The sequence below is a fragment of the Cygnus atratus genome, chromosome 1, assembly GCF_013377495.2.
Source record: "Cygnus atratus isolate AKBS03 ecotype Queensland, Australia chromosome 1, CAtr_DNAZoo_HiC_assembly, whole genome shotgun sequence".
Classification (NCBI taxonomy): domain Eukaryota; kingdom Metazoa; phylum Chordata; class Aves; order Anseriformes; family Anatidae; genus Cygnus; species Cygnus atratus.
In genome coordinates, this window is record NC_066362.1 from 35992710 (window position 1) to 36020407 (window position 27698).

General features: G+C 42.3%; 1 protein-coding gene across 2 annotated transcripts in view; it reads left to right on the forward strand.

Moving 5' to 3' along the window:
- The window catches only part of SRGAP1 (SLIT-ROBO Rho GTPase activating protein 1), a 151467-nt gene extending 124705 nt beyond the window's left edge, over positions 1–26762 (forward strand). For both annotated transcript variants that reach the window (XM_035543927.2, XM_035543928.2), the window contains exons 16-22: positions 8336–8441; positions 11838–12062; positions 12779–12858; positions 20569–20749; positions 21343–21477; positions 21604–21949; positions 23723–26762. In XM_035543927.2, the coding sequence (XP_035399820.1) occupies positions 8336–8441; positions 11838–12062; positions 12779–12858; positions 20569–20749; positions 21343–21477; positions 21604–21949; positions 23723–24100 (1451 nt within the window). In that variant the 3' untranslated portion in view covers positions 24101–26762. The remainder of the gene's footprint in view (positions 1–8335; positions 8442–11837; positions 12063–12778; positions 12859–20568; positions 20750–21342; positions 21478–21603; positions 21950–23722) is intronic.
- Positions 26763–27698: the final 936 nt, after the last annotated feature.

Below are 27698 nucleotides of genomic sequence, written 5' to 3' on the forward strand. Positions count from 1 at the left end.
TAATAATTCTGTGCTGATTTCCCTAACTTTTGGATGAATTAAAGCATGTCTGCTGGTAAAATGTACTGATTTAATGGCTTCAGTTGACAGGAAATCTACCACATTCTTAGATAAGCTGTTCAAAAGATTAATCACGTTCATCATTAACATTTGTACAAGATTTTCTTTTCAAAATTTCTGCTATCAGACTCTACCCTTTGGATCTCTTTATGACTCCATTATTTTGACTAAGCAATACGAAAATTGAGATGGTGATTCTTATATGTGGAGATACTATATGTGTTATTACAGGCAATATAGTCAGTGGAGTTGCACTCCACTGTGTTCATAGAATCATCATAGAACAGGTTGGGTTGGAAGGGACCTTGAAGACCACCCAGCTCCAACCCCCTGCCATGGGCAGGGACACCTCCCACCAGACCAGGTTGCCCAAAGCCCCATCCAGCCTGGCCTTGAGCACCTCCAGGGATGGGGCATCCACAGCTGCTCTGGGCAGCCTGTGCCAGGGCATCACCACCCTCACAGTAAAGAATGTCTTCTGAATATCTGATCTAAATCTCCCCTTTTTTACTTTAAAGCCATCCCCCCTTGTCCTATCACTACACCCCCTGACAGAGTCCCTCCCCAGCTGTCCTGCAGGCCCCCTTCAGGCACTGGGAGGCCGCTGTAAGGTCTCCCTGGAGCCTTCTCTTCTCCAGGCTGAACAACCCCAGCTCCCTCAGCCTGTCCCCATAGGAGAGGTGCTCCAGCCCTCTAAGCATCCTCGTGGCCCTCTCAAATGGACCATTACAGGGGAAGAGGTGTCGCCATCTGATTCTGGTTTAGACTGCCTGTTCTCTGAGGCTCTCCTAAGACTGGATTATCAGCTCTGTAACAGCTTGTCAAAACAAGGTGTAATAACTGAGTAGTTCTGCTGGATTTGACTTGTACGGTTGCTCTTACAGAAGAGCACTTTGTTCGTGATAATGTTTGCTATGAGTCCCCAATATGTTTCTGACAAGTTTTGGAGGAAGACAGATATCTACATAAGAGAGAGCAGGATTGTGTTGTTTGGTTTGGTTTCCTTGAGGTTATCTTTAGGGGCACTCCGAAACGACATGTCAGTGCCTCCCTTCAGTGGAGGGAGAAGACATAAATCTGGAATTCGGCTGGACAAAGGGGATTTTTGTTTTGAACATATTGGGGTGGTTTTATTTTGTGTTATCACAGTGGGAGTTTTGAATGTGGTGTGATCAGAGAAAGAAACAGCTCTTGTACCTTGTATCCACAGCCAGCCCCAGAATCACACACTGAGAATAGTGAGCTGTGTGTCTGCATCTTCTGATTATCTGAGAGGAGCCTGGGGTGGACTGTTTTTACAGCTGTGTACCTAGTCTGTGTGCTTTGTTAAGTGGTCCACTACTTCCAGGCAATAAGATGCTTTTTATTTGGAAAAAAAAAGCAAGCATTTCAGAATATACTACCTGTCACCGTTCAATTTAAATAAAACCTGTGTGGCACATAATATTAGAAACTGTCTGTCTTTTCAAAGACTCTTTCCATTGCTCTCTTTCAACCCTAACACTTCATATATCTTGCAAAAAGGAAGACAATCGAGGCAAGATTTTTTCTCCCACTACAGACTTTGAACCTGTCATAGTTGTGTTAGTTCCTTTTTCTGTGCTCACACGGCCCTCATACACCAAACAGTTCCCTCGCCTACTAAGTGTCTTGGTCTTCATTTTTGTGGGAGCAAGGAGAGACTCCATTTCCCTCGTGAGAACAGAGGTTACCACAACTTCTGTAGGTCACAACTGAGTGTGTTAAGACCAGAAAGCATTCACATTTTTATTTAAGAGGATTTAAGTACTCTTAATGCTTATTGCATTCACTTTCTGATGAACAGTGAGAAAAAGAGTAAACATTAAGTTGTTTTCAAATGTTTTTTTTAGATAAATACCAGTGTGTTTTTATTAATTGGTGGCAGACATTGTTATAAAAAGAGGGACGGAAAAAAAAAAGTTAATAAAGTTAATCATCATGTAAAACTTTAAGAGGACAGAATGTCATGCATTTTATATGGAAATGAAATGTTGCCAGTGAAAAACCTCTTGAAACTGAAATACTTAGTTATGGATGTCAAGCATAATTGAGGTTGCAGCTGCAAAATGAACCTTTCCTCAGTACAGCCACTGAGGAATTCCTTTACATTTATGCATATATTTTCAATGAAATAGAGCATTGTGATTTAATGCTTCCCCTTTTGGAAATACATTGGAAGCAGTGCAAAATGACTGACTTTTAGGACAATTTGTTTTAATTAGACTCATGAGAACAGTGTTACTCTGTTGGGGTTTATGAACTGTTTTAGCTAAAATTGTGTCCAAATTCAGACTTCTCCAGAGCAAGCATGAAAGGTAGGACAGAACATAAAGAATCCATTTCATTATGGGTCATAAGTCTACGTTCCCAGCAAAAGTATTGGCCACTATTGCTCAGAGCGGCACTCCGCAATCCAGCAGGTAAAATGGGGTGGTGGGGAAGGGAGGAGAGTTGTGCTGTGCTTCTTTTCCGCCCCGTTGTAGGAACAGGTTGGGCCAAACATACGCAGAATATTTGTAACAGGAGTTGCAGGTAGGCAGAGGGTACTGAAGCTGTGCTGAACGCTTGCCATAGTTCACCTTCACTGCTTGAGGACTGCAGTTCCTCTCCTGGTGTGAGTTCTTATACGTGTTCATTATAGTTGATTTTTATATATACATACCTGTGCAATTGTGGCCGTGGACTCACCTCAGCTGCCCAGACTGTTTAGCTTCTGCTTGAGTCATTAAAATTCTTCTTGGTTTCATCTCCCTTGCCTTAATTTTGATATACTAAGATGCCAGGGTGGATGAAAATTTACATATTTCTTCCTTCTAATGTTCATCATTTTGATCCCTTGCAGCCAGCAGTGTGCATTTTCCTCCAGATATAAATATTATGTAAGAAATTGATTTTACTGCTTTTCCAGACTATTACTTTAAAAGTTAAAAACTGTATTATGAGTTGTCAGCTCTTCCTGAAAAAGTTTCTACAACATGACGACTGTTTCTTTCCCGAAGTGACGGTGGATACCATTGTGTTTGTCCTCCTGCAATGCCTTCATAAATAGATATGAAACAGCTGTAAATGGCATTGCTGAGTTAATATATACATATCTTTGAGTTGTATTGGACTCATCTACCAAAGTGGAAAGAGGCACAAATTGCTAAATTCAGCACTAATTCATACTCTCGTAGATTACCTGTCAGCTACAAATCGACCATAAAAATTGCATCTGCAAGTGTAACTCATTCCCATTTGATGTTCAACGTGTGTGTAAAGAAAGCATTAGGCACTCATTCTGTTACTAGTAGGTGCCCCTCCAAGTCGAAGCAGTGAGTCACCCCCACACCGCAACACCACATTGGATTTTATCCTTCAAATCAGTGATCCTAAAGGAGAGAGAGATCTTACATTACCATTGTTTGCTTTCTTCTTCCTCCTTTATACCACCCTTGCCTGTGAAATATGCTTAGCTTGCACAGTAGGTGCAATTAGTTTAGCACAGTTCATTCCTTACTGAGACCAGTTTTCTCCTTCCACGTGTTCTGATCAATAGTATCTTCCCTTTGCAAAATGTTTGCATTTCTTTTGTTACTACTGAGATTGGCCCAGGCAGGATATCAACAGAGGATGGTTAAACAAGCACAAATCAGAATCTGTGTTTCTGTTTTCTGAGCTCTGACTGCTCCCAGGCTGGATCTTCTCTTTGTTGAATAACTGCTTCACCACCAGTGCAGGAGGGGCCATATGTAGGACCACGACCATGGCCAGTGCACTTGTAGCCTCTTCAGCTAAACTGGATGATAAAGGCTTGTAGCTGTCCAGTTGGCCCAGAGTATTTGGGAGCAACTGCAATTGCTGTCTTGCAGAAGTCTTTTGTTCTCCATCACCAAAGCACTGAATTAATATATGTTTGAATATTTATTGCCTTTTACATGCTCCACTACTTCATGATTATTGCTTAATTAAACTTCAATTTGACTTACATTTTCTTAATGTTATTTAGGATGAATGTATCCCTGTCTTCGTTTATAAGTTGGTCTTGTTTTATTTGCATTTGGGGACTTCTGTTAGTAATTATGTTTTCTTCCCTCTTAAGCTTCCTTTACTCTTCAGAGGCAGATTGTTCACCTCTAATCTGTTTCATATTAGAGTGTCTACCTCGGCAAAAACCTCATCATGAGTCAACAGATCATCAGTCAGGTGGTTAAAATATGTTATTTCTCAAGCAAGAGAAAAGCGCACATCATTGACTCAATGTAACTCTGTAGAAAGCAAAGGTGTCACCACCTCTCCAAAATGGGTTCCAGTGTTTCATCTTTCCTGGAGGTTGAAAATCACAACTTTTACAGGAGGGTTGAGTAGCTAGGATTTATGCCTGTCTCATGCTGCTGGGAAGCGGACCTTAGCCTGTGGCTGATAAAGAGGCAGATGGCTGATATTTTTTTCATTTATGCAGTGACATAAGTAAGCTGGATTCATTCTCCTGGTTGTGGATTTGACCCTCATGGCTGAGACAGGTCTGGATGTAGGCATGTCAGACAAGAGCTCCAAAAAATTTGCTCTGCTCTGAGACATGGGAAGTAGAAAATAAATAATTGTCTCTATTTTTTATTTTTAACCGGTGGTAGTCTTGATTTGAGGTTGGTATTCATGTGTCCTTCACACAGATCTCCCTTCCCTGACATAGTTAGAGAAAACACAATAGTTCTGTGTTTGGCCTTGCCAGAGGCTTATCCCCTTGCTTGTGTTTGAGAATGGGAATCAAATCATATCATTGGAGTAATGAATCAGTTTTCAACTTCCCTGATTTCTATTTCTTTTGGCAACTATTGCATTATTTGGACAAGTCCTGTAATATCAGTACTTCAGTTTTCTTAGCTGAAAAGTGGGAGATACCTTTCTGTGTGCTGAGGTAGGACTAATTGCAGTTCTTGAAAATCAGAGTAATACAGAGGGCCTCCAACAGAAGCACTGTGAGAGGGAAGACACGGTGTTATGTGCACTTTGGTACTAGGAGGACACAGTGATAATACACTTCAGTACTGGGACTGCCAGTGGTTCCTTGCAGCAACCAGTTTGTAGCCTGGATGGCCATTTGGTCTTGGGCTCCTCTTTGGCCATGCAGCCAAGTGTAGGCAAAGCAATGCCTTCTCTTTCCTCTGCATGGGAAACAGCAGAGCTGCAAATTCTTTCTGCCTGGATGCAGAAAGAGCTCTCTGTATTCATTCCTTCTTTCCCACATATCCAAATACTCATGCACTGCATGCACACAAGCAACTATTAAATTTGGCTCCTCGTTTAAAAGCAGCATGCAAATACATTATGTTATTTCGTATCTCCTTTAAACAGAGTCAGTGCTAAGAAAGATAAACAAGCCTTTTGAAATAGTGTGGAAAGCACACAAACTTACCACTTGGCAGAGGTTTGGGTTTTCAATAAAGGGGCTTTCACAGAAACTAGGACTGGGTTACCAGGAAGGTATCAGCAATACACACACCTCGTTCTCGCATCTGCAGCTTGTAACAGCTTCGGCATGGAGGTGACCTGCTAGTAGCAGTAATGCCCCTACTAGGGCAGCTGGGAGAGCTCAACACATGGACACACATCTAAATTCTTTGTGCCTCCTCTGCTGGTCCGTGGTGTCTACAGGGACCAGTTCCTGACTCATACATCCTGTCATCCATGTCTGTGAGCTGCTTGAAGAGTTGCAGTTGGCACAAAGCAGAGAGTCTCTTTTAGAGAGTGTGACGGCTTCTGTGCGGTACCTGCCTGCCAGTGTTTGAGACTGTGTCCCATGCTGGTTTTCATTTATTAGTTCTGACAAAGCTATCACACCCAGATGGGCAGCATGCTGCTGGAACGAGCCACCAGACCCACCTGGGAGTCAGGCCAGTGCATTTCTCAGTCCAGTGCTGGTCTGGATTCAGTGATGACTGAACCTGGGTCAGGGCAGGTCTCCAGAAGTGGTTGGAAAAGGCAGGGCTGCAGCACAAGGAATCAGCCTGCAGAGGTTTTGATGCAGAAAGCAGATCTGTGTCACAGCTTCTCTCCAGCTTCCCATTTCCAGTACACAGGGTGGAAAGGCTCGGGAGAAGATGAACCACGTCACTGTGCAGACATGCTGCTGAGGCAGGAGTGTTGAAAGAAGTAACTGATGCACCTTCCTACCTGAGCCCCATTCCATAGAAAACCCACATACACGCAGGCTCAGAACCACCAAAACCTACAAAGATTCACAGACAGGGGGAAGGTTGGGTGAGTTGGAGACCACAAGGCACCGCTAGCAGTAACAACTGCTGCTTCTGCTGGAGGAATGGGAAGTGAAGATATGCTCAGGCTCCTTCCACTGAAAGCTGCTGAGTTTAGGCAGGTGGAGAAAGGCCTCGTGCTAAAAACAGTGACCATGAGCAGTGCAGAAGGGTAACATGGCACTCCAGTGCAGAAGTGAAGCTGCATAGTATTAGCATGTCTGAGATGTGGTATGCCCTGGAACAAGAGAGAGGAGAATTTCAATTGCTCTGCAGACCATATATGTGCAAACAGCTCCCAGGCATAGCAGGTCCCTGCCAAGGACTCCTGTCCTTAACCAGTAACCAGAAATATTTCTTTTTGATTTATATAGTTCAACAGAAACATAAAAATAAATTTAAAGTCCTGTATTCCACTTGAGGAAATGTAATGGCTTGAAGTGATTTTCAGCTAGAGCTTTGGTTCAGTGTGACTCACTAGGTTATAAATTACACAACTTGACAGTAGTCTTTTTCCCCATGAGTTTTGATGCAGTCAGTGGTAGCTCACCAGGGTCGGTATTCCAGTGTTCACCCACGGCGCTATAGGTTTTTTGCTCCTGCAAGTGCTCCTCTTTGCTATTTCTGTGCTGAACGCCACAATCCAAATGGATTTCCTTTATACCAGCAATGGTGGACTGGTCTGCTTCTGCAGAGACCCGCAAGAAACTGTTTCACCCCATCCCAAAATCACATTAGTGGTGCTGAGCCAGTGGGATCTCCCATAAGCACAGATGTAGGAACAGCTTTTGCCCCTAAGTTTCCTACAGTGGCATTTCCTAATGAAGTGCAGCACTACTATGTGGTAGACAGAAGTCTCACAGCTGATACTCTTCTTATGCTTCGTTCTTGGTACCAAAATACTAATTACTAGACACCAGTAGGTCTTCTAAGAAACACAAGTCAACACACACTTTGCATCTACAAATAAATGCTGATTGGGAGAAATAGCCATACCAGAGAGCATGAATAAACACCAAGAACTCTGAGTACAGTTAGCACATTTTTATATATTTATTTTAAATGTCTACTGTTAAATATAACTTTTTTGATTCAAATGCTTTTTTAGCTATTGGCATCAGCTCCTGTTTCTCATTTCCAAATTTCTGAATATGCATGTCAATGCCACTGGACAGTATTTCTCATCTAGTCTACTATGATTTTCCCTAGGCGTTGTTAACTGTAGCATTCTTTCTTGGTTAACAGGAGGAGCATTACTGAAATTTTAGGTTGTTTCTAACAATGGCATTTATGTAGAAGACACATTGAGTAAAAACTTCACAGATTACTTGTTTTGAAAAATAATTTCTTTTATCCCATCAGTACCCCACTTGCATCACATAATCTTTCTGACCAGCATAGAAAATAGTGCATCCTTGTTACAAAACATTAAGAACTGATGCTTTTATTAAGCTGACTTTGTTTTGCCTGCTTCAGAAGAATTTTGGTGGATTGCTATAAAATCAGTTAGGAAGGTACATGGGATCTTTTTGTTTGTTGTCTACACCCCAAACAACTTAAGACCTTTCTCCTACTTTGTCTACTTAACATTAATAGAGTTGTAGCCAGACAGTTCATTAAGAAAACTAATTATACAAGCTCACAGATAAGAATATTGTATCCGATATCCGTATTCAAATGAGTGAATTCAATGAGAATGAATCTGTATTCAAAACTGATGGAAAGCATGTTCCCTCAGGTTATTTATGTTCTGATATTTTGGTTTCATGAGCTGTCTAGGTCAGCAAATGACACAGGGTTTGGGAGATTTGCCACTTCTTACAATTAAAGACACTACTTGCATATTGTGTGATTTTAATGAGAGGAGGGAAGACTTTCAGGTATTATTTTTCTAATAATACAAAATGAGAAGATATTGTCCAGGGACATGTTGAGTCAAGAGTCAAATTAAGTAAAATGACTAAATGTTATTTTAGCCAATAATATGAAAGGGAATTTAAAATACTCTCTTCTGTTTACAGGAATAGACAATCTCTATGAGAGGGCTCTTCACATCCGCAAACTCCTCCTTACTTTGCCCAGGTCGGTCCTTATAGTGATGAGATACCTCTTTGCCTTCCTCAACCAGTAAGTGCTTTATAATTCCTGGAGGTACCGTACCTTTGTCTGCCGTCCTCTGCTGGTATTGACATTCTTTGCGTTTACTCATATTTTATGTATTGTTTACATTTAAGCTCCATTTAACACAAAAGATGATCTTCTAATTGGCAATGAAAATAGATGGAAAATGCCAGTTTTCATTCAAATTAAAATTCCATTTGTCCAACAATGAGCAAGGTTGTAATAAGATAGATTAAAGTGATATCTGAAATGGGGAGTGCAGGCTACAGCAATAAAGCAAGAAAAACAACAAATACAAGTTGTAGTTAAATTTAAAATAATTTATATCATTTATTTATTTTTTTCCTCATCTGAAGATAATTGTAATTTCCTGATGGAAAAAGTAAACAGCATATTCAGGCAAAACAGGCACTACAAGCTAGCTATTTAATGCTAGGCACTGCCAGGGTGAGATATGTATTGCTTCTTCTATTCTCTGGTAGTGGGGCTACCAGCACAGAGAACACGTATCCTCTGTGTATGCTTTGGTATAAACTGGGTGGATCCTGGCACTGCAAAACACAGGCAGCTGCTGGAAGAAGGGGTGTGTAAGAAAGGGAGAGAGGTGTTCATGTCTTTATGACACCAAAAAACTATTTCATTCTCAGAGAGAAAATAGAAGACAGTTTGGGTGACTGCACTGTGTTTCTCCCTCCAGCCCTTCATAGCCCCCTCTGGTTTTGCTGAGGCCGGTATTTTCACTGCAAACTTTTCTTCCTGTGCACTTTGCTCTGATTCTGGCTCTTTTCTTTCTGCTGTTATGTTGTCTGTTTCTCCTTATATCTGTCTTTGTATTGCCTTTTTCCTCTTTTTTTTTTCTTTCTAAATTTTCCCCCTGCTGATTCATTCTGTCTTTGCTACCTTCCCCATTTCATCCTTTCTGTCTGTTCCTATAGAAACAGGGTCTTTTCAGCCAGGTTATGTGTGTGTGCCTGCATTCACAGCTGTTCCTATTTCCTTTCTTCTAGTAATTCATAAACCATTTTCAGTCAATATTTAAAAGAGAGGCAGAGATCCAAAGTTTTGTGAAAGTAACTATTCACTGAAAACATGAATTCGTCCCTCAGTAGTGACACCATGTAAATAGCTCAAATGCTTACATCGCAGCTTCTTCTTCACTTAGACATATCAGTTACACAAGGTTGTACTTCGTACACGGTCATGTTAGCTAAATCTATGCTCTCTACCCAGGAATGCAATTCAGAAAGAAGGTTAAGTCTCTTTCTGCATCCAGACTGCCTCTGGTACAGCCACAGAAAAAACATTCCCTTAGTCTGACTTCCTGCAAATCCATTTCTGCTTTTTGCATATGTTCATGTGACCTGCTTGGCCACATGAAGTCATCGCATCCCATGGCTTGAAGTCAACTGGTCTAGCCCCCTGCTGAAAGCTTCTAAAGTTAGATCGAGTTGCTCAAGGCCTTAACCAGTCAAGTATCTCAAAAGGCAAAGAACCCACAGCTTCTCTGGGTAGTCTGGGCCAGTGCTTGGTCACCCTTACACTGCAGAATTTTATTCCTGCTCTCAGTTGGAATATCCCTTGCTGTGACTGGCAGCTGTTGCCTCTCATCCCTTTGCTGTGTACCTCCAAGAAGAGTCTGTCTCTCTCATGTCTGTAATTTTGGTGGTCGAAGATTGCAGCTAGATTCCCCTTCTTTTCTTAAGGCTGAACAAACCCAGTGCTGTTGACCTCACTTTGTACACCAGATGCTCCAGCTCCCTAACCACCCCAGTGGACCTTTTCTGGACTTGCACCAGTTTGTCAGTTTCTCAAAACTAGGCTTGGTGCCTCATGTACAGCATTGTGAGTGCCAAGCGGAGCGGAGTCAGTTCCCTTGACCTGCTGGTTTTGCTCTCCCTAGTACAGCCACATATGCAGCTAGCCTTCATCGCCAGAGGACGCACTTCGGAATCACAAGTAACTTCCTGTACAACAAGACTCCAGTGTTTTTCACTGGGAGCAGCTACGCAGCAGTCAGCTCCAGACTGCAGTAAAGTACCTTTCACTCCTTTGTATTCATCCTTGTTGAACTTGATGAAGTCCCCGTTAATCCAGCCCTCCATTTTGTCAAGGTCCTTCCAAATGACAACCCTGTCCTTTAGTGTACCTACTGCTCCCCACAGTGTGGCATCATCTACAAGTTGGCCGAGTGTGCACCCCATCCTGCTGCCCAGGTCATTCACGAAGATGTTGAACCAGCATCAGCCCCACCAATGACCCCAGAAGAGTATTGCATGTCAGCAGTCACCAGCAGCACTTCCCATGTTTCACGATGATAGTTGTCATGTTTTTACACAATCACCTTGTACACGTATAAAGGCTGAACAACCAACCGTACATATCAGTAGAGCAACATCTCCAATCAATGCACAGGATATGATAACACCAAGGCATAAAAAAGTCAGACCATGGTTAATTTTACAGAATAGTTATAAAATGAGTCATTTAAAGGTTGGCCTCTTCAGTTTGTATTGTTTGTTACAAGGCACTCTCTAAAATTCCCTTTCTAAAGGGAATATGCTGCTGCATTTAAATGCAACCAGACATACCAATGCATATGCTGCTTCAGAGTGCAGAATGGCACTGAAGTAAAGGGTGTCCCAGCAATTCAGGTTCTGTTAAACTGGTCCTGCACAGAACCACACAAAAGCCGGAATTTCCACTAAAATTTCAGTGTTTTAAAATAGAGGAATAAAGATCAACTTGTCAAACTTGTCGTTCAAAATCAAAATTCAGACCTAGTCATGTTGAATTTTCTGTAGGAAAGGAGAGCTGGCAAAAGTTGATTAATAAGAACAATCGAAGACTTTTGTTTGGTTGCTTCCAAAATGAAACTCCTGTGGGAGTTTCTGAGCAAAAAGCAAGATGCTCAGGGCTTTTAGGATCTATAGTAAAAATGGAAACTAGAAGTCACAAGAGACATTGCAAGATCCAGGAACTTAGTTACCTCCAGAAGACAATTCAGTCTTCCTAAGTTATATACTGAGTTGTTGGAAGACTTTCATCAAGGCCAGATGAGAAATGATGAGTATGTAATACCCACTTAGGATGCAGTCCACTTGGGCCTCAAGGATAAGCACTGATGAGATAGAAGCAGCAGCAGTTGATGCATTTTATATTAGCCTATTAGGTCAGCGTATGCTAAATACACTAGTGTAGGAACACATACATATACATACGGATATGTGGTATAATGTATATAACCTATTGAAGAAATCCCCTTTTATGTTTTGTTACATAGGGTTGTGTCAAAGAGAACAGGAAATCTCTGAATGGGGATGGAAAATGAAGTTTCTCCAGTTTTCCAAATAAGGTTAGTTACAGTGGAAAAGTCAATTTTTCTCAATTTTTCTTTTATAACAGCCTTTCGCAGTACAGCGATGAAAACATGATGGATCCATACAACCTGGCCATTTGTTTTGGGCCAACCCTGATGCCTGTTCCAGACATACAAGACCAGGTGTCTTGTCAGGCACACGTGAATGAGATAATCAAAACTATCATCATCCATCATGAGGCTATTTTTCCAGATGCTAAGGAACTTGATGGGCCAGTGTACGAAAAATGCATGGCTGGAGATGACTACTGGTAAGTCAGAATATTATCCTTCTTTCTCCGTAATGAAATCATTAAACTGATTGTCTGGACAACTCCTGTGATATAGAATAGCTGTCACACACAATAGAAGTATGGAAATAAATGAGAAATAAATGAGAAGAGCATTTAGGTTCACATAGAAAAGTGTTAGCTGTAAAACACATGAAGTAAAGGCAATTATGGTGAGATTCCCTACAATATTTTCTGGAAGAAGATACCCTTGTATTCAGCCAGATGATGCCAGAATTCCCAGTGTACTACACAAAGTCCACAGCCAGATAGGAAACTGGCTATCTGACTGAGAACCACCAGTTCACAAGAGATGTGAACAACTTAAATTTCAGTTTGTGATGCCTTCCCCCTGCTCCTTTCCTCTCTGAGCCACAAACACTTTTCATAAATGAAGGGATTCCAAGGTTCTGATAATTTCTTAATAACAGAAGATGTTATCTGAAACAGAGGTATGTAGACTTCCCCAGAAATTGTGTATCCATCGCATTAACGCAAGTCATGTTGTATATTACTTTATAACATTATAAGAATAATTTTAAGTAATTGGCATGGGAGTGGCATGTCTTTGATATGCGTGGAAAACATCAGTTACCCCCAGTGGACTGCAAAGGAAAGGGGCTGGGGTTTAGTGCCCATGGAAGCATCCTTTTCGTGCTCTGGTTTCTCTTTCTGCTTGACCTTTTGTTTCCCTGCAGTGACAGCCCATACAGCGAACATGGTACATTAGAGGAAGTGGACCAGGATGCTAGTACAGAGCCCCATACCAGTGAAGATGGTATGTGTATTACGTTATTCTGTATTTGATAGGAGTAAGTCTTACAGGTGTTTTATGTAGACCTTCTTCCTTTCCTAATTGTGTCTTACTTGAAGCACAAGGATTTCAGTCCCAGTGCGCTGTAGCAAAACCAGCATTTTTAATCTCTTGTGTTCTTTTTCACTCTGATGCATCTGTGTTTGGCCAGCAGTTTCCTTGTCATCTCATGGTTTGTCCAGTCACAGGAAGGGCAAGACAGAAACTATTTCAGTCAGCACATAGTATTTTCTGATATAAAGTTACTTTTAGTGACTCTTTATCTTTTGTCTACAAAAGCTGAACTTATCAAAATATGTCTTTGAATATTTTAACCAAGGGATATTTGTCATTCAACATACTGTATTTTGATACAATTGTAAAAGCTGCTGCCATCTAAAGGGTTTTTAACTACTGAAAAACATGCGTTTACCCCACCCACCCCCAGTAAAACTTCTGAGCGAGTCATTTGCTATAAATATCGATCATAGACACTACGACAGTTCTAGGTACTGTAGATACCCATGAAAATCTTGATGCATCTGTTATATTAGCTCTTTTCAGCTAGGTTCGCTAAACCATAAAGGTCTATTTGGCTGTGATGTATTTCAGTTAGGCCATCCTTCAGATGTACCTCCCGGTAACTTTTGCTGGGTTTTAAACAGATGTAACAGAGGGAAGGAAGCATCAAAATTGTTAAATAACTGTTAAAGAAATACTACGTTTCCCTGACAAATGGTAGCTGGTTAGAGGAAAAAGATGGAAAATAATGCTTCCTGTAGAGAAGAGCTGCAGTGTGAGCTCACTGCATGTCTGGCCAGCAAGCGACTCAAAGAGAGCAACCAGCACACGTGCGCTTACGGCCAGCAGAAACAAAAGCTGCCTCGTGTCCGTCTCGGAGGATGCATGGAGGGAGGAAGAGGAAGAGACAGAGAGGGGGAGAGGGGAGGAAGGGAGCTGCAGCAGAGAAGGAAAATTTAAAAAAATAAAAGTATGTCATCAGTAACAGCTGGGATGGCTGCCATGGGGAAGGGGAACAGGAAGGTGTTCCTATAGGAAACCTAGCTGCCTTGGTCCTAATGCACAGAAAGCAATGTAAGCAATTGTTCCAGTGTAGCTGCACCCGTCTGCTTTGTCACGTAGACAAGCCGACAGTGACAGATTGCCTGTCTCTTCCCCTTTCCCGGGGTGAGGAGGGGCAGGCAGAGTCTATCACTGCAGCTGCCTGGAGAGGAGGCACATTTGGGTGGGCAAGCATCACAGAAGGGTGAAAAAAAATAAGGGAGGAGAGAGGTCTCTGTTAATTTTATGGCTGGGGTCTATACCCATGCCTGCACTTACTGTAGGGAATATTGTTTTACAAGACAGCCTGGACATGTTTTTGTCTTGACCAGCTCTGTAGAGCTAACTGAACCTTCTTTATCCAGTGCCACTAGATCGTGTGAAGAAATTCAGAATTACCCCTTATTTTTCCAAGACAGTATAGCTATGCTTTATAGGAAGTCCTTCTTCTACTGGAGGCATCAAGCCAGAGTAGAAGATGAAGAAGTCTGCCTCTCCTTTAGAGCATAAATGAGGTAGTGAAGTGCAGGCGACACACCGGTGCTATATATGAGGGCCAACTGTGGGGACCTGGGACCAAAATGAGAGAGAAAGTGCTGAGTGGGCATGGAAGAGAAGCGCAGCTTTTCATCAGCAGTCAAAGGTGGTTACTTCAAAACCATGCCTAGGAAAGATTAAAACATCAGAGGAGCAAAAGTATGCACATTCTGGCTATGGAAATGTCATAGTGTGTGTCACCTGTGCCTCATTTTACACTGCTGTTGTGGTGCCTGTATTACTTACACCTGTGTCCTTGATGGAGACAAACCCTGAAGAGAAGAGCTGTCAACAGAAGGGTGTTCTGTTAAAAGATTGAGCTGCTCAATACATGGTTTTTTGTTCACCAGATTAGCGAGCAAGTTAATTGTAGTTGCCCCATCACACCTTTTTAATCAATTCAGTGCTGAAAGGAAGCAGACATTTGTGTTTACAGCAAAATAGTCGTGAGCACAAAAATATTTGTAATCTAGGGAAATACTGTTGCAAAGATAATGATGAACAAGCCTGGGCTGCATACAAAACTCTGTTGGCCTTCAGTTCTCTGTCTGCAAGCTTTAACTCATTCTTTTCCATGGACAGGAGCTTTCTGTTATAACAGCACACTTTTCTATTGTTGTCTGTAGACATTAAATTAAATGCATTCACCATCTCACATATACTCCAACACATGTATTCATGTGATTTGTTGGACAATTCCTTTTAAAAAATCTTCTTGGTACCAGAAGTGAGAATAGGTGAGAATTGCGCAGTCTGCATACATACTGAATCTCCTGGGAGTCACTGACTGACCTGTGATGGGCAAAAAGAAAGCTTCCACTAAAGGGTCTGGAGTATTTTGGTGGTTTAATGTGACTGATTCACTGGTTATAAGCTGGATGCATCGCTGCCAGTTCTATGTGGAGAGAGAGAAAGGGAGGTGCGGCGTTGTTGCTGTACTGGTCGCACACACGGTACTTATGTATTTCACCCTGTTAGGAGATGGAAGAAGCAGATTGTGTAAATTTCTTTTAATGTTGAAAGTCTGATTAGATTTATGCTAAAATGTTCTGTACATAACCACGATCAAACAGCTAGCCCTGTAGCAATTACAGGGCTATTGAAACATAATCCAGAGGTTATGATCAAAAGCTAAAGGATTTATTTTTCTACTATACTTATTGTAAAGATTTACTTGCTGTATAAACTTAAACTGCAAGTGAATCTCTCTGTGCCTACTAGAATAAACCCATCTGTATTTTCTGTTTAAGTAGTGCTAGGAATGTTTAATTACAATTTACAAAACAAGCAGAGTTTTTAAAAATTAAAAAATGTATTATGTCTACAGAGGTAACATCTGGAAGTTCAGGGAAAAGACAACTGGAACTTACAATTGAGCATATAAATACTTCGTAACTCTTCAATTTTATTCATATAAGTTGTCTTTTTTTTTCCTAAGGCTATTTGTTTTCATTTATTTGTTGATCACTGGAAAGGGAAGAGGAAAGAAGATGATACATTTTACTGTGTTTACAGGCTTTTTTCAATTTGCAGAAAGTATCCCTATTTAGAAAAACAGTTTCTTTTTTCTCCTAAATCTGGAAATGAAATTTGATTTGTAAAGTTCAGAACATTTGTACTCAAGCTGAGGCACAAATATATATATATATGTAATTTTGCTACAGAACATCTACCTGAAAGTGCCTCTTCGGTAAAGATTCAACGGATGAAGGATTTTTTTTATGTTTTGCTCAAGGAGTTTTTAGAATATTTCCTTTGCCTTTAATTTGCTGGAGAATTTTTATTCTTATTGGAGGCATATGAGAAAGGGTGACCAGATTTGTTTTCAAAGGAAGTAAATGAGAATTTCCTGAGGAAGTTAAACAGATGGGTCATTTCTCTTGGGAAAACATACATACAATTACTGTCAGACTGTTCATAGATAGCTCATAAACATAGGGTAAAAACTGAGATGGTAGTTCTGCTGCAAACAAAAATTACAGGGACATGGAAGGCTATAAGCTACAGTCGTGTCTCCAACACACAGTATTTTTACTGTTTTTCAGCAGTGCATGCTGTGATCGACAAATCTCTTCTGTCAACGCCTCGCAACATTGCTTTGCTTTCGTTGTTCCCCAGTCAGAGAATTGCTGTCCTGAGGACAAGACTCGGAAATTGCAACGCTGCTGTTCTTTGATGGGGTGCAGAAGAGGCTAAGCAGATGGGGAGCTAGCTTCTTCTTGGGGGATTTCAGGATGTACTGTATTCCCAACAGGCAGCGTGCATCCGGGGTAACTGAGGAAGTGTACGGCAACAGCAATCCCCCTGAAAAGCGCAGGGGGACATCTCCCCTCTCAGCCTCTGCTCCTTGTGCCCCAAGGTGCAGTGGGCAGCCTTGTGCCACCTTAATGCTGTCGCCTCTGGAGGGAGGCTAATACTACATCTGGCACTCCAATTGCAACGTTAAAATTGGCACTTATGTGTCCTATGTCCTTCCTGCTCTCCCGAGCTGTTGGATCAGGACAGCTCTACTTGCAGTCCGACCTTGGTTTTTAAGCCCACTACAACATAGCGTATCATCAAATGGTGGTAATAATCATAACAAAACTTGGGGGCATCAGTGAAAAGTGAGAACAAAGCTGGCTGATTAACAGAGTCCCTAAAGCTTTTCCTACACTTCTTCAATTTGTCCTAATTTTTCATTTCCATTCCTGTGCCTGAATCACTAGAGATGAGAGCTGGTGAGATCATATATGTCACCAAATACTCCTTGCTGTTGTAGGCAAGTGCCCCCAGGTATGGACAGAGCAGTGCAATTACATTTCCCTCCAAGCTGTCAATTTTTCTGTCAGACATTACAATTCAGTACCATGCAGAATTCGAGATACAGATCCCAAATTTAGCTTTCATCACTTCTGCTTTTTTGAAAAATGCTCGTCTGTCATTCACTAACCTTGATATTAAATGGCTTAGCTTTTCAAAATGCATTTATTTCTAGGAGTAACTGTCATGGTACTTCGGTTTTAACTGTTCAGGCTTGACCTATAAAAAGGTGAATTGCTATTTAAGATGTAAAATCTGAGTACTGTTTGCGACTGGAAAGTTCTGTCCATGTAACAGGAACATTCAGGCAAGGAAAACGCCCCTTTCAAAATAGTAAAACCTGTCTGAATTTATTTTTGGTTCCATTAATAAAACCGTGTAAGATTTACTGAGCGTTCCTCCGCGAAGAAGCAGAATTTGTTGCCAAAATCTAACAAACATGTCTCAAAAATAACATCATTATCTGTACATAACCAGTTCATGCAGCTGTTTCCAATGGGGCGACTTCCTTCAGACATCTGAGAAAATACGTGAGTCTGTACTGAGGTTTGGGCAATGGGGGATGCAGGAGACAGACTCCCATCCTGTGCCAAACTTACATTTGTGTAATACTACCAAGAGAGAGAGAGATTTCTAATTTAGTCCATTAGTTTGTAAGTAAAAAGACATTTAGACCTGAATGCTCAAGTGTGGGACACTGTATGGCCTGTTTAAATTAGCAGAGTAACAGGAGATGCCATAAGGAGCCAGCTTAGCTCAGTCAGCCCGGTATTCATGGCCATCATCAGTTAACTTCAGAGAATGCCAAAAGAAAATAGGTCTAGGCAATTTGGGGTTTTCTTGCTGGAAAGTGGGATTTCTTGTTGTTGTTGAGGTTTTTTTGTGTTTTTTTTTTTTGTGGTGTTTGGTTGTTGGTGGTGTGGGTGTTTTTTTGCATTTTATCGTATTAGCCTCTAGTGAATGACTGGCACTCTGAAAGCTGGGAGCTTATGCTTCTGAATTTGTGACCCGCTCTTCCATAGCCCATAACATACCTGTCATCTGAAAACAGCGTGCTCATCCAAATGTCTTGTCCTTTTTAATTTTACCTGATCTCAGTAATACCTTCCTATAAAGAATTCCACAAGCAGCATGCACGATATGTATAAAAACGGCATTTCCTTTTATCAATATTAGATTATTGCGATTCAATTTAATATTTCTCTCTTAAAACATGATGCAAGATAAACAGGCACACTTAGTTTACTTTATCTTGCCATGGCAATAATGTCTTTCCATACCTGTAATTGCTTTGTCACATCTGTACTGTTACATACAGAATAGCTAGAAATGAAAACAAGATCGTATATTAGAATAAATCACAAATATATACAGCAGCATTAAAGTTTTCCAAGTTTTCCAGAATGTCTCCATCTGTGTCATCTTTACGCTGCCTTTGCTTAAAAACATTTAAAAATAAAATAAACTATCACCACCACCCCACCCCAGGGAATATCTTTCACTGAGCCATCCAGCAGTGGTGCATTGTGAAGAATTAACGCTGTTATTACTAGAACAGTTGCATTTATGTAATTAAAGTCATTTCTTCCAGTGTGCTTTATATTTGCGTGTGTGACAGTGAATTCTCCATACCCCTGTGTGCCACCTCTGGAAAGTTTCTGGTCTTATAGCTCCTGGCTAACCTAAACCCCCTGCAGTTCATCACTAACAGGAGCTCTGAACACGGCTGCATAAGCAGCAAACCACAAGACAGCCTTCTGCAGGTTGGGCAAGTTATTAAAAATAGCTGCAAACTATAGCCTCAATAAAGGTATTGTCATTATATTTGCGTACTGCAGGATGAAGTTAATTTTAAAAAGATATTCCTGCACGAAATGTTGTCATAAAGGGACAGTGGCTTTTATTACACGCCTGGCTCTTTGGGGAATTACAGCCTCGGCGATTTTAATTTGCACCAGACAGAAAGTTGCTATGCTGGTCATTAGCCCAGATGTTAATTTCCACTTAAATATTGCTCTGGTTACATAAAGAAATTTGTCATTTCAGGGGCTCTACTTTGAGTTATTCAAGCCAACAGTGTATGCAATTTTTAGGACAGTATTTTGCAGGTTTTTCTTTGTATTTTGAGACTGTGATAACAAATCATAATCTGTTTGGGCTAAAGTGGTTTTGGTGTTGTGTGTAAAAAACTAGACATTAATACTACAGCCATTTTACTGGTGTCTGGGGACAGCTCTGAATATATCTGCACTTCACTGGCATCAGGAGGTTTCTGAACCAAGGACAGGCTACAGGATAGGGCCCATTACCACTATCGGGATGAATTTGCTTAAATACCGAAGGAAGACAATGTTATGTCTTTGTTTGTTTGTTCATTTGTTTGTTTGAATATCCTTTAAAACCAGGCTTTAAGAAAAAGTGCTGCTTTATTACTTCTTGATGGAGAGGCTTTGCCACACTGTGTGGAGATTGGCCAGGACTGCTGTAATCCATATTTGACTTTAGGAAATACCAGAGTCCCTTGCAGACACCAGAGGGACTTGGGATGTTGGAGCAGGCAGAACTGCCTGGAGCAGCCTCCAGCCACGCCGGGACTGCCCCTGCGTCCTTAGGCAGTCTGGAGCTGTTCACCTTACTCAACAGGGTGTCAAAAGCAGCTAATGCAGATTCAAATACTAGTTTCAGTGTATTTTAAAACATAAGGTGTTCACTAGGCCTGCACACTTGTCATGTAAAAGACAGAAATCTCATCGCTTTAAGATTTTAAAGCCTTTAACACAGTCCAACACAGCAGCGCATCCTTACTCATGCAGAAGGAAATCCTGTCTTCCTTCCTTTGCTGCTGCAGATGTTAAAGGCACTCCCATTTACTTTTCTTTTATCGCGCAGCTTCCTTAGACCTCCAGTTATTCATCTGAGGTCGTTCGTCTTATTTTCAGAGGTCTTCATTACCTCGCCTCCATCCCACTCCCGGGCAGAAGAGAGCCCTTCCAGCAGCAGGCAGAGGCCTCTCTCCCGGCAGCAGCTATGGTCACGTTTGGGTCTGCTGTTACGTTTTCTGCGGCGTCCAAAGCAACCCAGATGTTTCACATTCAGGGCACAGACTGTTTGTGTTTCTTTGCAAGGGACATATTATAACCACTGCTTGAAGTCGGCCTTAGCTCAGCTGATCTGCCAGTTCTGCTCAATAAGGGTGAGCACAGAGAAAATGCAATCGAGGGGTTTTATGAAGCCAAAATGTACAGATAAGCCTGTGTGGGATCTGATAACCGCTCTTTTTCCCTCCCTACCCAGAGTGCGAGCCCATAGAAGCTATAGCCAAGTTTGACTACGTCGGAAGATCTGCACGAGAGCTCTCTTTCAAAAAAGGAGCTTCCCTTCTCCTGTACCATCGAGCCTCTGAAGACTGGTGGGAAGGAAGGCACAACGGCATCGATGGACTTGTCCCTCACCAGTACATAGTGGTGCAGGATATGTAAGCAGGGTCTAGCACGACAAGGTTCTCGGGGGGGGTATAACAGCATACTGAAGGAATTAACAAGTAATTTCCAAATGGGACAGTGCTTTGAGGGCTCAGATAGGTTAAATTTTTGCCTTCTAAGCAGGATGGCTTCGTCCTTGTTGTCCTGAATTGGTGTCTCTTAATCAAAAGCCACTAGTAGGTTAAACTGCTTTGTTTATGGACGTGTTCCCAGTACATTAAGAGATGGCTGCTGCTGCTGCACCTATTTTCATTGGACTATCTCTTTGCAGCAACTGTTAACTTCAGAATAGCAAGGACTGGAAACTCTTGTTTTACAATATTAAACCGTATTAAACGTGTGCTTTGCCAAGGATGACAACGTTCTTGTTTACATATAGGTTGCATGTAAACAGAAACGTAAAGAGCTCAATAAACAGAAGGACTATAAGTGATTTTTGGAGAGCTGGAGAGGCTGCAGTGCATTATAACATGCTTGCTTTTCTTAAGGAAATTCCCTAATGGGGATTAAAATCTGGGAGTGCCAAGATACTCGCTGTCACACCGAACTCACTGACCTCTTATCTCACCATGTGTCTTCTGTTCAGGGATGATACTTTCTCCGATACACTGAGCCAAAAAGCGGACAGTGAGGCCAGCAGCGGACCCATAACTGAGGACAAGTCGTCATCAAAGGACATGAATTCTCCCACTGACCGTCACTCCGACGTGTATTTAGGAAGGTAAGCTTGCGGATGCCAGGTTTTCAGTAGTACTACCCACAGCTCAGGTAACACAGCAATTACTTCTCCACGTTCTTGTGGTGGGTCACTACCACTTGTACTATGACCACTTCTTCATTCGTGCAGGCAAAGAAAGCGATCAGAACCTCCACCTCCTCTAAGACGCCCCGGCAGAAGCAGTGACGGTCACTGCCCCATACACCCGCCGCACCCCCTCTCTAATTCCTCTGTGGAGCTGGGCTCCCCCAACCTGGCAACTCACTGCAGCCCCAGGGCCCTCCTTCAAAACCGCAACCTCAATGCAGACAGCCCTGAAAGGAGGCGTAGGCCTGGGCACGGCAGTCTCACTAACATCAGCAGGCACGACTCTCTGAAGAAGATTGATAGCCCTCCCATTAGAAGATCTACATCCTCTGGTCAGTACACAGGCTTCAACGACCATAAGCCACTGGACCCAGAGTCAATAGCTCAGGTTTGTGTCTTTTTTTTTTCTGCTCTCTCCGCTTTTCTGAGGGGCAAATCGCAGTGAACAGCATAGCACAGAGCACAGGCAGTAGTAGGAGTGTGTGTGTGCAGGAGAATATCCTACTTAGCTTGGTAAACAGAGTGCATGTGAAAGAAGATGCATTAAGGGATTCTGGATAGAGAAGCACAAGGGGAATAGACATTGCAGAAGCAATAAAAAGAAATTATTTCCTCTTATACCATAATGAAATTGTCTCTGCCACATGCACCACTAGGATGATATATGATTACAACTGTTATGTAAATCTGTGTGCTCTGATGAAGGCAGGCCTAATCTAACGTGCATGTAATTAGTGTTCAATTATTTCTGAATATTACGGTGTGCAGAAGAGTGCTTTGACTGGCTAGTAACAGCCTTTGACATTCAAAGCACAGATTTACATTCCAGGGTCTTGTGGATATTTAGTTTTCATATAGTTCATGCAGTATGTTGATTTGATGCTTGTAGTTGTTCCTATGAACATAAAATGCAAGAATTTGCACCAGCATAAATCATGGGCAATACTGTCCCTGTGTGAGCACCAAAACAGTCTCATTCCTGGCAGCAAAGAGATGAGAAGGACGGAATAGGGAGCACCGCGGTCATCAAATTGGTCTGTTATACAAAGCTGGTACCAGTGAGCTCTTGAACAAATTGATGCCACTGTCTTCAAAACCCAGGTTTTGTCTAGGTAGTATAACGTGATTACTAGGGGCACCCTGAGGGTACAGTATGATTGCAAAAGTATTTTCCAATAACACTGGCACTCATGTTTTAAAATTTAATGTACTGACAATGCTTGGTTTCAAACACTGCTTCTGACAAGGGCCATAAGGGGCATTGTTGGGTCAGAAAGCTGAAATATGTACTAGAGAGTTAGGAAATCAAAGTGTTGTTACTGTTTTGTTTTACTCTAAGTTGTTTATTTACTTTCTTGAACCACACACAGCGCTGTTTGGCTCAAGCTATTTTTTGTCATGCCTAAACTAGTGATAATTTGGCAGTGAAAGAATCTGAACTTTGTTTAACTTACATGAAAGTTACTGTGAACAAGCAGGGAACACCAGATCAGTCATCAATCTCAGTCATATCTCAACTCCACTGAAAAGTAATAAACTAGTCTTGGTGCTTTCTTTCATCCTTTGTCCTGGAAATCCTGATAGAAAAAAACAGTTTCTTAGCAAAGCTCATTGAACAATGATATCTTAATTTTTTTTTCTGCTTAAAATTTAGCTCAGAAACAGGAGGAGAGAAGAGCTGATAATCCCTATGAGGCAGTACAAAACCTGAACACCTAAGGAAGTAGATGAGGGTTGCAATCAACTAAGAAATAATAAATGGACTAAAATCTTTACAGCTGTCATTACCCAAGAGATGACAGAAATCTTCACAGTTAAAAATGCTGCAAAACAAATATCCATTGTCCTAACAGTCACTGAATAAAATGGCTTCCAGGTTTTGGCTTAATTGATTTTTTAACTATTTAGATGCATGTTGACTCTCTAGTGCCACATAAACAGGTTAAATCTTTGTAATGTTAAGCAAAAGTTGCAATCTTGTTAATTGCAGTGTCTTTCAAATAAACATGGTGCAAATTGGCTTTAACACTCTAATATTCGTTGAAGAGAGGGTGGTTGGCAAATTAACTCGTGCATTTTCCACGCCCTCCCCTGCTCCTCCTGCTCTTTGCGTTCAGTAGCAATTGCAGTGACTTGCCGCTCTCTCTGTGCTCTGCCCCAGGACATCGAGGAGACGATGAACACGGCGCTGAACGAGCTCCGCGAGCTGGAGCGGCAGAGCTCTGCGAAGCACGCCCCGGACGTCGTGCTGGACACCTTGGAGCAGATGAAGAACAGCCCCACCCCTGCCACCTCCACGGAGTCGCTGAGCCCTCTCCATAGCGTAGTTTTACGGAGCTCTGAGCCCCAGATTCGCCGTAGCACTAGTTCTTCCAGTGACACCATGAGTACTTTCAAGCCCATGGTGGCCCCTAGAATGGGAGTGCAGCTGAAACCTCCTGCTCTTAGGCCAAAACCTATTGTTCTTCCAAAAACAAATCCTAGCATAGGGCCTTCCCCTCCTTCCCAGGGTCCAGCAGACAAATCTTGCACAATGTAGAAAGCTCAGCCACCCACAGTGCCCGGCTGGGGTATGCTAGGGAAAGAAATGGATTAACGATAGAAGTCAGGGCTCCATAACACCATTTGGTTCATGTTTATAACTGGAGAGGCTTTGTTTTTCAGTGTTTTTGAATGTATTGTCTGAAACTAGCTACATTAACATGGGCATTTGTATTTTGTATGGTTTCAATTAAAAGAAAAACTGGACAATTGTGCATCATTAAAAAAAGAAAAAACACAACGTAGACTTACTTGAAAACTTGATGCTGCACCATTTGTAATAAAATCAACACGGATCACAAACAGCTTGCCACGTTGTACCATATTTCACAGTCTTACTATAATTACGTAATACCAAATCCTGCACAAAACTAAGGGGCGGGGAGGGGGGTATCGGGGGAAGTGGAAACTCTCATTTCTAGGTCACCAAACCAAATCTCAAGCAGGTTAGTAAGAGCCGAAATCTAGCATGTGAGGATTAAGTGTCTGTGTGGAACGTCTAAGTCATCTCAGGCCACGTCTTATTTAAGACACACACACACACAAAATAAAGCCCTCACAACTCTCACAATTGGCACCAAGTTTTAGCTTTCTTGTTGGCAGTCTCACTGGAGATGATCTGGATAGATCTGGAGATCACGTTGCTCTCACCGATAAAAAAGCATCATTTCAGGTCACAGCTAAAGCACGTCTCCAGGATAGTATCCAGAAACTCCTCTTGCCATCCGCTGTAATAGCTTTTTCCGCAAAGATAGACCCTCATTCCCTGAGGAATTTAGCGTTTTTCACAAAAGCTAATTTCATTTAAAGTTCGTAGTTCAGCGAGCCAGGCTCTGGGGAGTATGTGAATCTGTTGGTCCATTAGGTAGGCTGATGGGCGATTAAAAGGATCAACTACACAGTAATTCAGCAAAGTTTCCCATTGACTTTACTGCTCAGTGTCCAATTAAAAGCGTGATTTGAGTTGTAATAGTCAGAGTTTCGAGCTGACCCAGCTCTGCAGGTTGCCTTACGCAGCGCAAACACCGTGCGTGTTCCCTGGGTTGTGCTGACTGCAGCAAGAAAGGGGCTCCGAAGACGGACGGCCTCCTGCCAGCTGGGCAGGGGTCACTCGCAGGACAGGCAGCTGATTTTCTACCACCTAGATTCAAGCTGACTCAAGTTTTCCATAACCTTTTTCCCCCTTCATTTTAATGACAGGAATAAATACCTTTCTTGTGTCTGTGTGTGAGTGAAGGCTGTCAGCCTCGCCTAGTGCTCTGCTGTTGGGCTGTGTTACACGTGAACTAAACGTACATTGCAACAGTAAGGCATAACATTATTTCTGTGAATATATTTTCCAGCATCCAACCCATAAAACAAGTTTTGGTGAAGAAGATGGGGGAAGAAAAATCCACTGTGGTTCAGCTAGAGGAGCACAACAGGCTTTGAGTAAGATCTGTCTTTCCACACGTTATTTAAGATCTCACCATTGCAAAGCTTTAGGTCGCCCCCCTCACTATACGTAAACAATTCAGTTTCGGAGGGGAGGAGTAGTGATGACATTTGACAGACATAATTACTGAGGTGCTGAGACTTACGAGCAACTTACACCTGCTGTGGTTTACTCTCTGTAGATAGGTGATTCAAAGCCCCAGGTGTGAAAAGCATCCCACGAACTGCACCGGTGAGCCAACGTGTCAGGGCTCTTCCCACCCTTCCTGGCGTTTGCAAACCCATCAGCCCCCAGCTGCGGGCTGTAATCTACCTAGGTTAGCTGCAAAATCCTAATCCCCCAGCGTGGGCTGTGCAGCTCGAGCAGTGCATCTCCAGCCCAGTCAGTGCTGGTCTGTAGGGTCTGCTCACTTCTTCGGGACCAGAAGATACATGCGAGTAGTTCCCCCCTCTCCTCAAATCAGTGGAACAAACTGGAATTTCAGCTGTCATTTGAGTGCAGTTTTAGTCTAGCGTTCCTAAAATAACCTACTTGGCATAACTGAGATGGGTACCTGTATCTTTAAATTGCATAGGGAATTTTGTATGTTTAAATAACTGTACTGGACTCCATAATGCTTATATTAGAAATTGTTTAGCAGAAAAAAAAATATTAGAAGCAGTGCATTTAGTGAATGCATCCACTTTAGTGCATTCACACAGTTAAATGTGTAGTTTGATGGTTATTATAGATACTTAAAAGTATAGTAGGTGGATATGTAACAGGAAAGACCGATACAACTACAGACGTACTAAAGGGTAACTCCTGCACACCTAATCAAATCAGTATTGTCCTTTACTGTCAAGTTTGATAAATCGCAGTACTGGTAGCTTCCTGCTTGTTGACTGTTACCTAATTGTGTCAATGTACATCTGTAGTATGTACATGTGAAAGTGCCTTTAAATTTTAGAGGAGCTTTAGCCTTGCTCTTGTACTGTTGCATTTCCATTGCATCCTTCCCTGTTTGTGTATGGCTGCATTCCCATTGCATTCCTTCCATCCTCGAAGAACAAACGAAAACATGGATACTTCATGGTTCTGGAAGAGAAATGTACTGTTAATCTGTTGTGACAATGCACTTTTATGTATAGTACTGTACATTTTGGCATGTACCATTACAAGCTTCAGTATACATTCAGGTTTGTTCCTCATAGTGTATCTTTATAATAAAGAAGATAGTTCTGTCTGTGTGTGTAGTTTCGATGGGTAAACCTCCATACTGCCTAGTGTGGATTTCCGATTTACCTTCACCTTCCGCGTACAGAGAAAATAACCAGCACCTCTCACCCCACCCCATCAGGTCCCAGCACCATCCTGGCCTGAAGAAGTGCTTGTTCCCGCACAGGATGCTCCCGAACTTGCAGAGCACCATCCCAAGCCCCTCCATTTCTGAAGCCCACCTCTGCAAAGAGCCCCTGACCTTGCACAGTAGGGGGAAAAAGCCGTCGTGGGTGGCCATGCCCTGTCCCCATGCCTGCCTGGAGAGACCGCCCCCCACCTCCCATTGGGTTCACCCAGCACCCTGACACCACTTGCCCACTCCCCAGAGGGAAAACGAGGAGATGGAAAAGTATTTCCAAACCTTGCTTAAAAGAAATATTAATAATAATTAAAAAAAAAAAAAAAAAAAAAAGGAGGACCACCACCTGCCCGGCGGGAAGGGAGGAGAAGCAGGGGACACACATCAGCCACCACTGCTTGGAGCAAAGCTTTCCCTCCTGGTGCTGCTGGAAAACCCGCAGGAACACGAGTCCTTGTTGGTGGGCTCGTCTGCCAGCCCGTGGTGCCAGCCTTTGTATTCCCGTGTCCAGTGACCTACTTTAGGTATTTCGCCTTGTCCTCTGCCGCACAAAAGCCGGCTGAGAGCTGCAGGAAGGGGAGGCACAGGTCAGTCCTCATTCCAGGGCCTGCGTAGCTCAGAGGAAGCGTAACCTAATTTTCACAGTCAGCCCTTAGTCTGCTGGGGAGAGAGGCTTCTCTGGCAGCTTTCAATCTATTTTAAAATAAATGGGAAATCACAAGAAGGGCAGCATCCTCCTGTCGTTTATCTTCATAGTGGAGTTCTGTTGTTGTGCTGTTCTGGTTTTCTAGTTTGCTCCCGGGTTTTGCAGTGAAAGCAAGC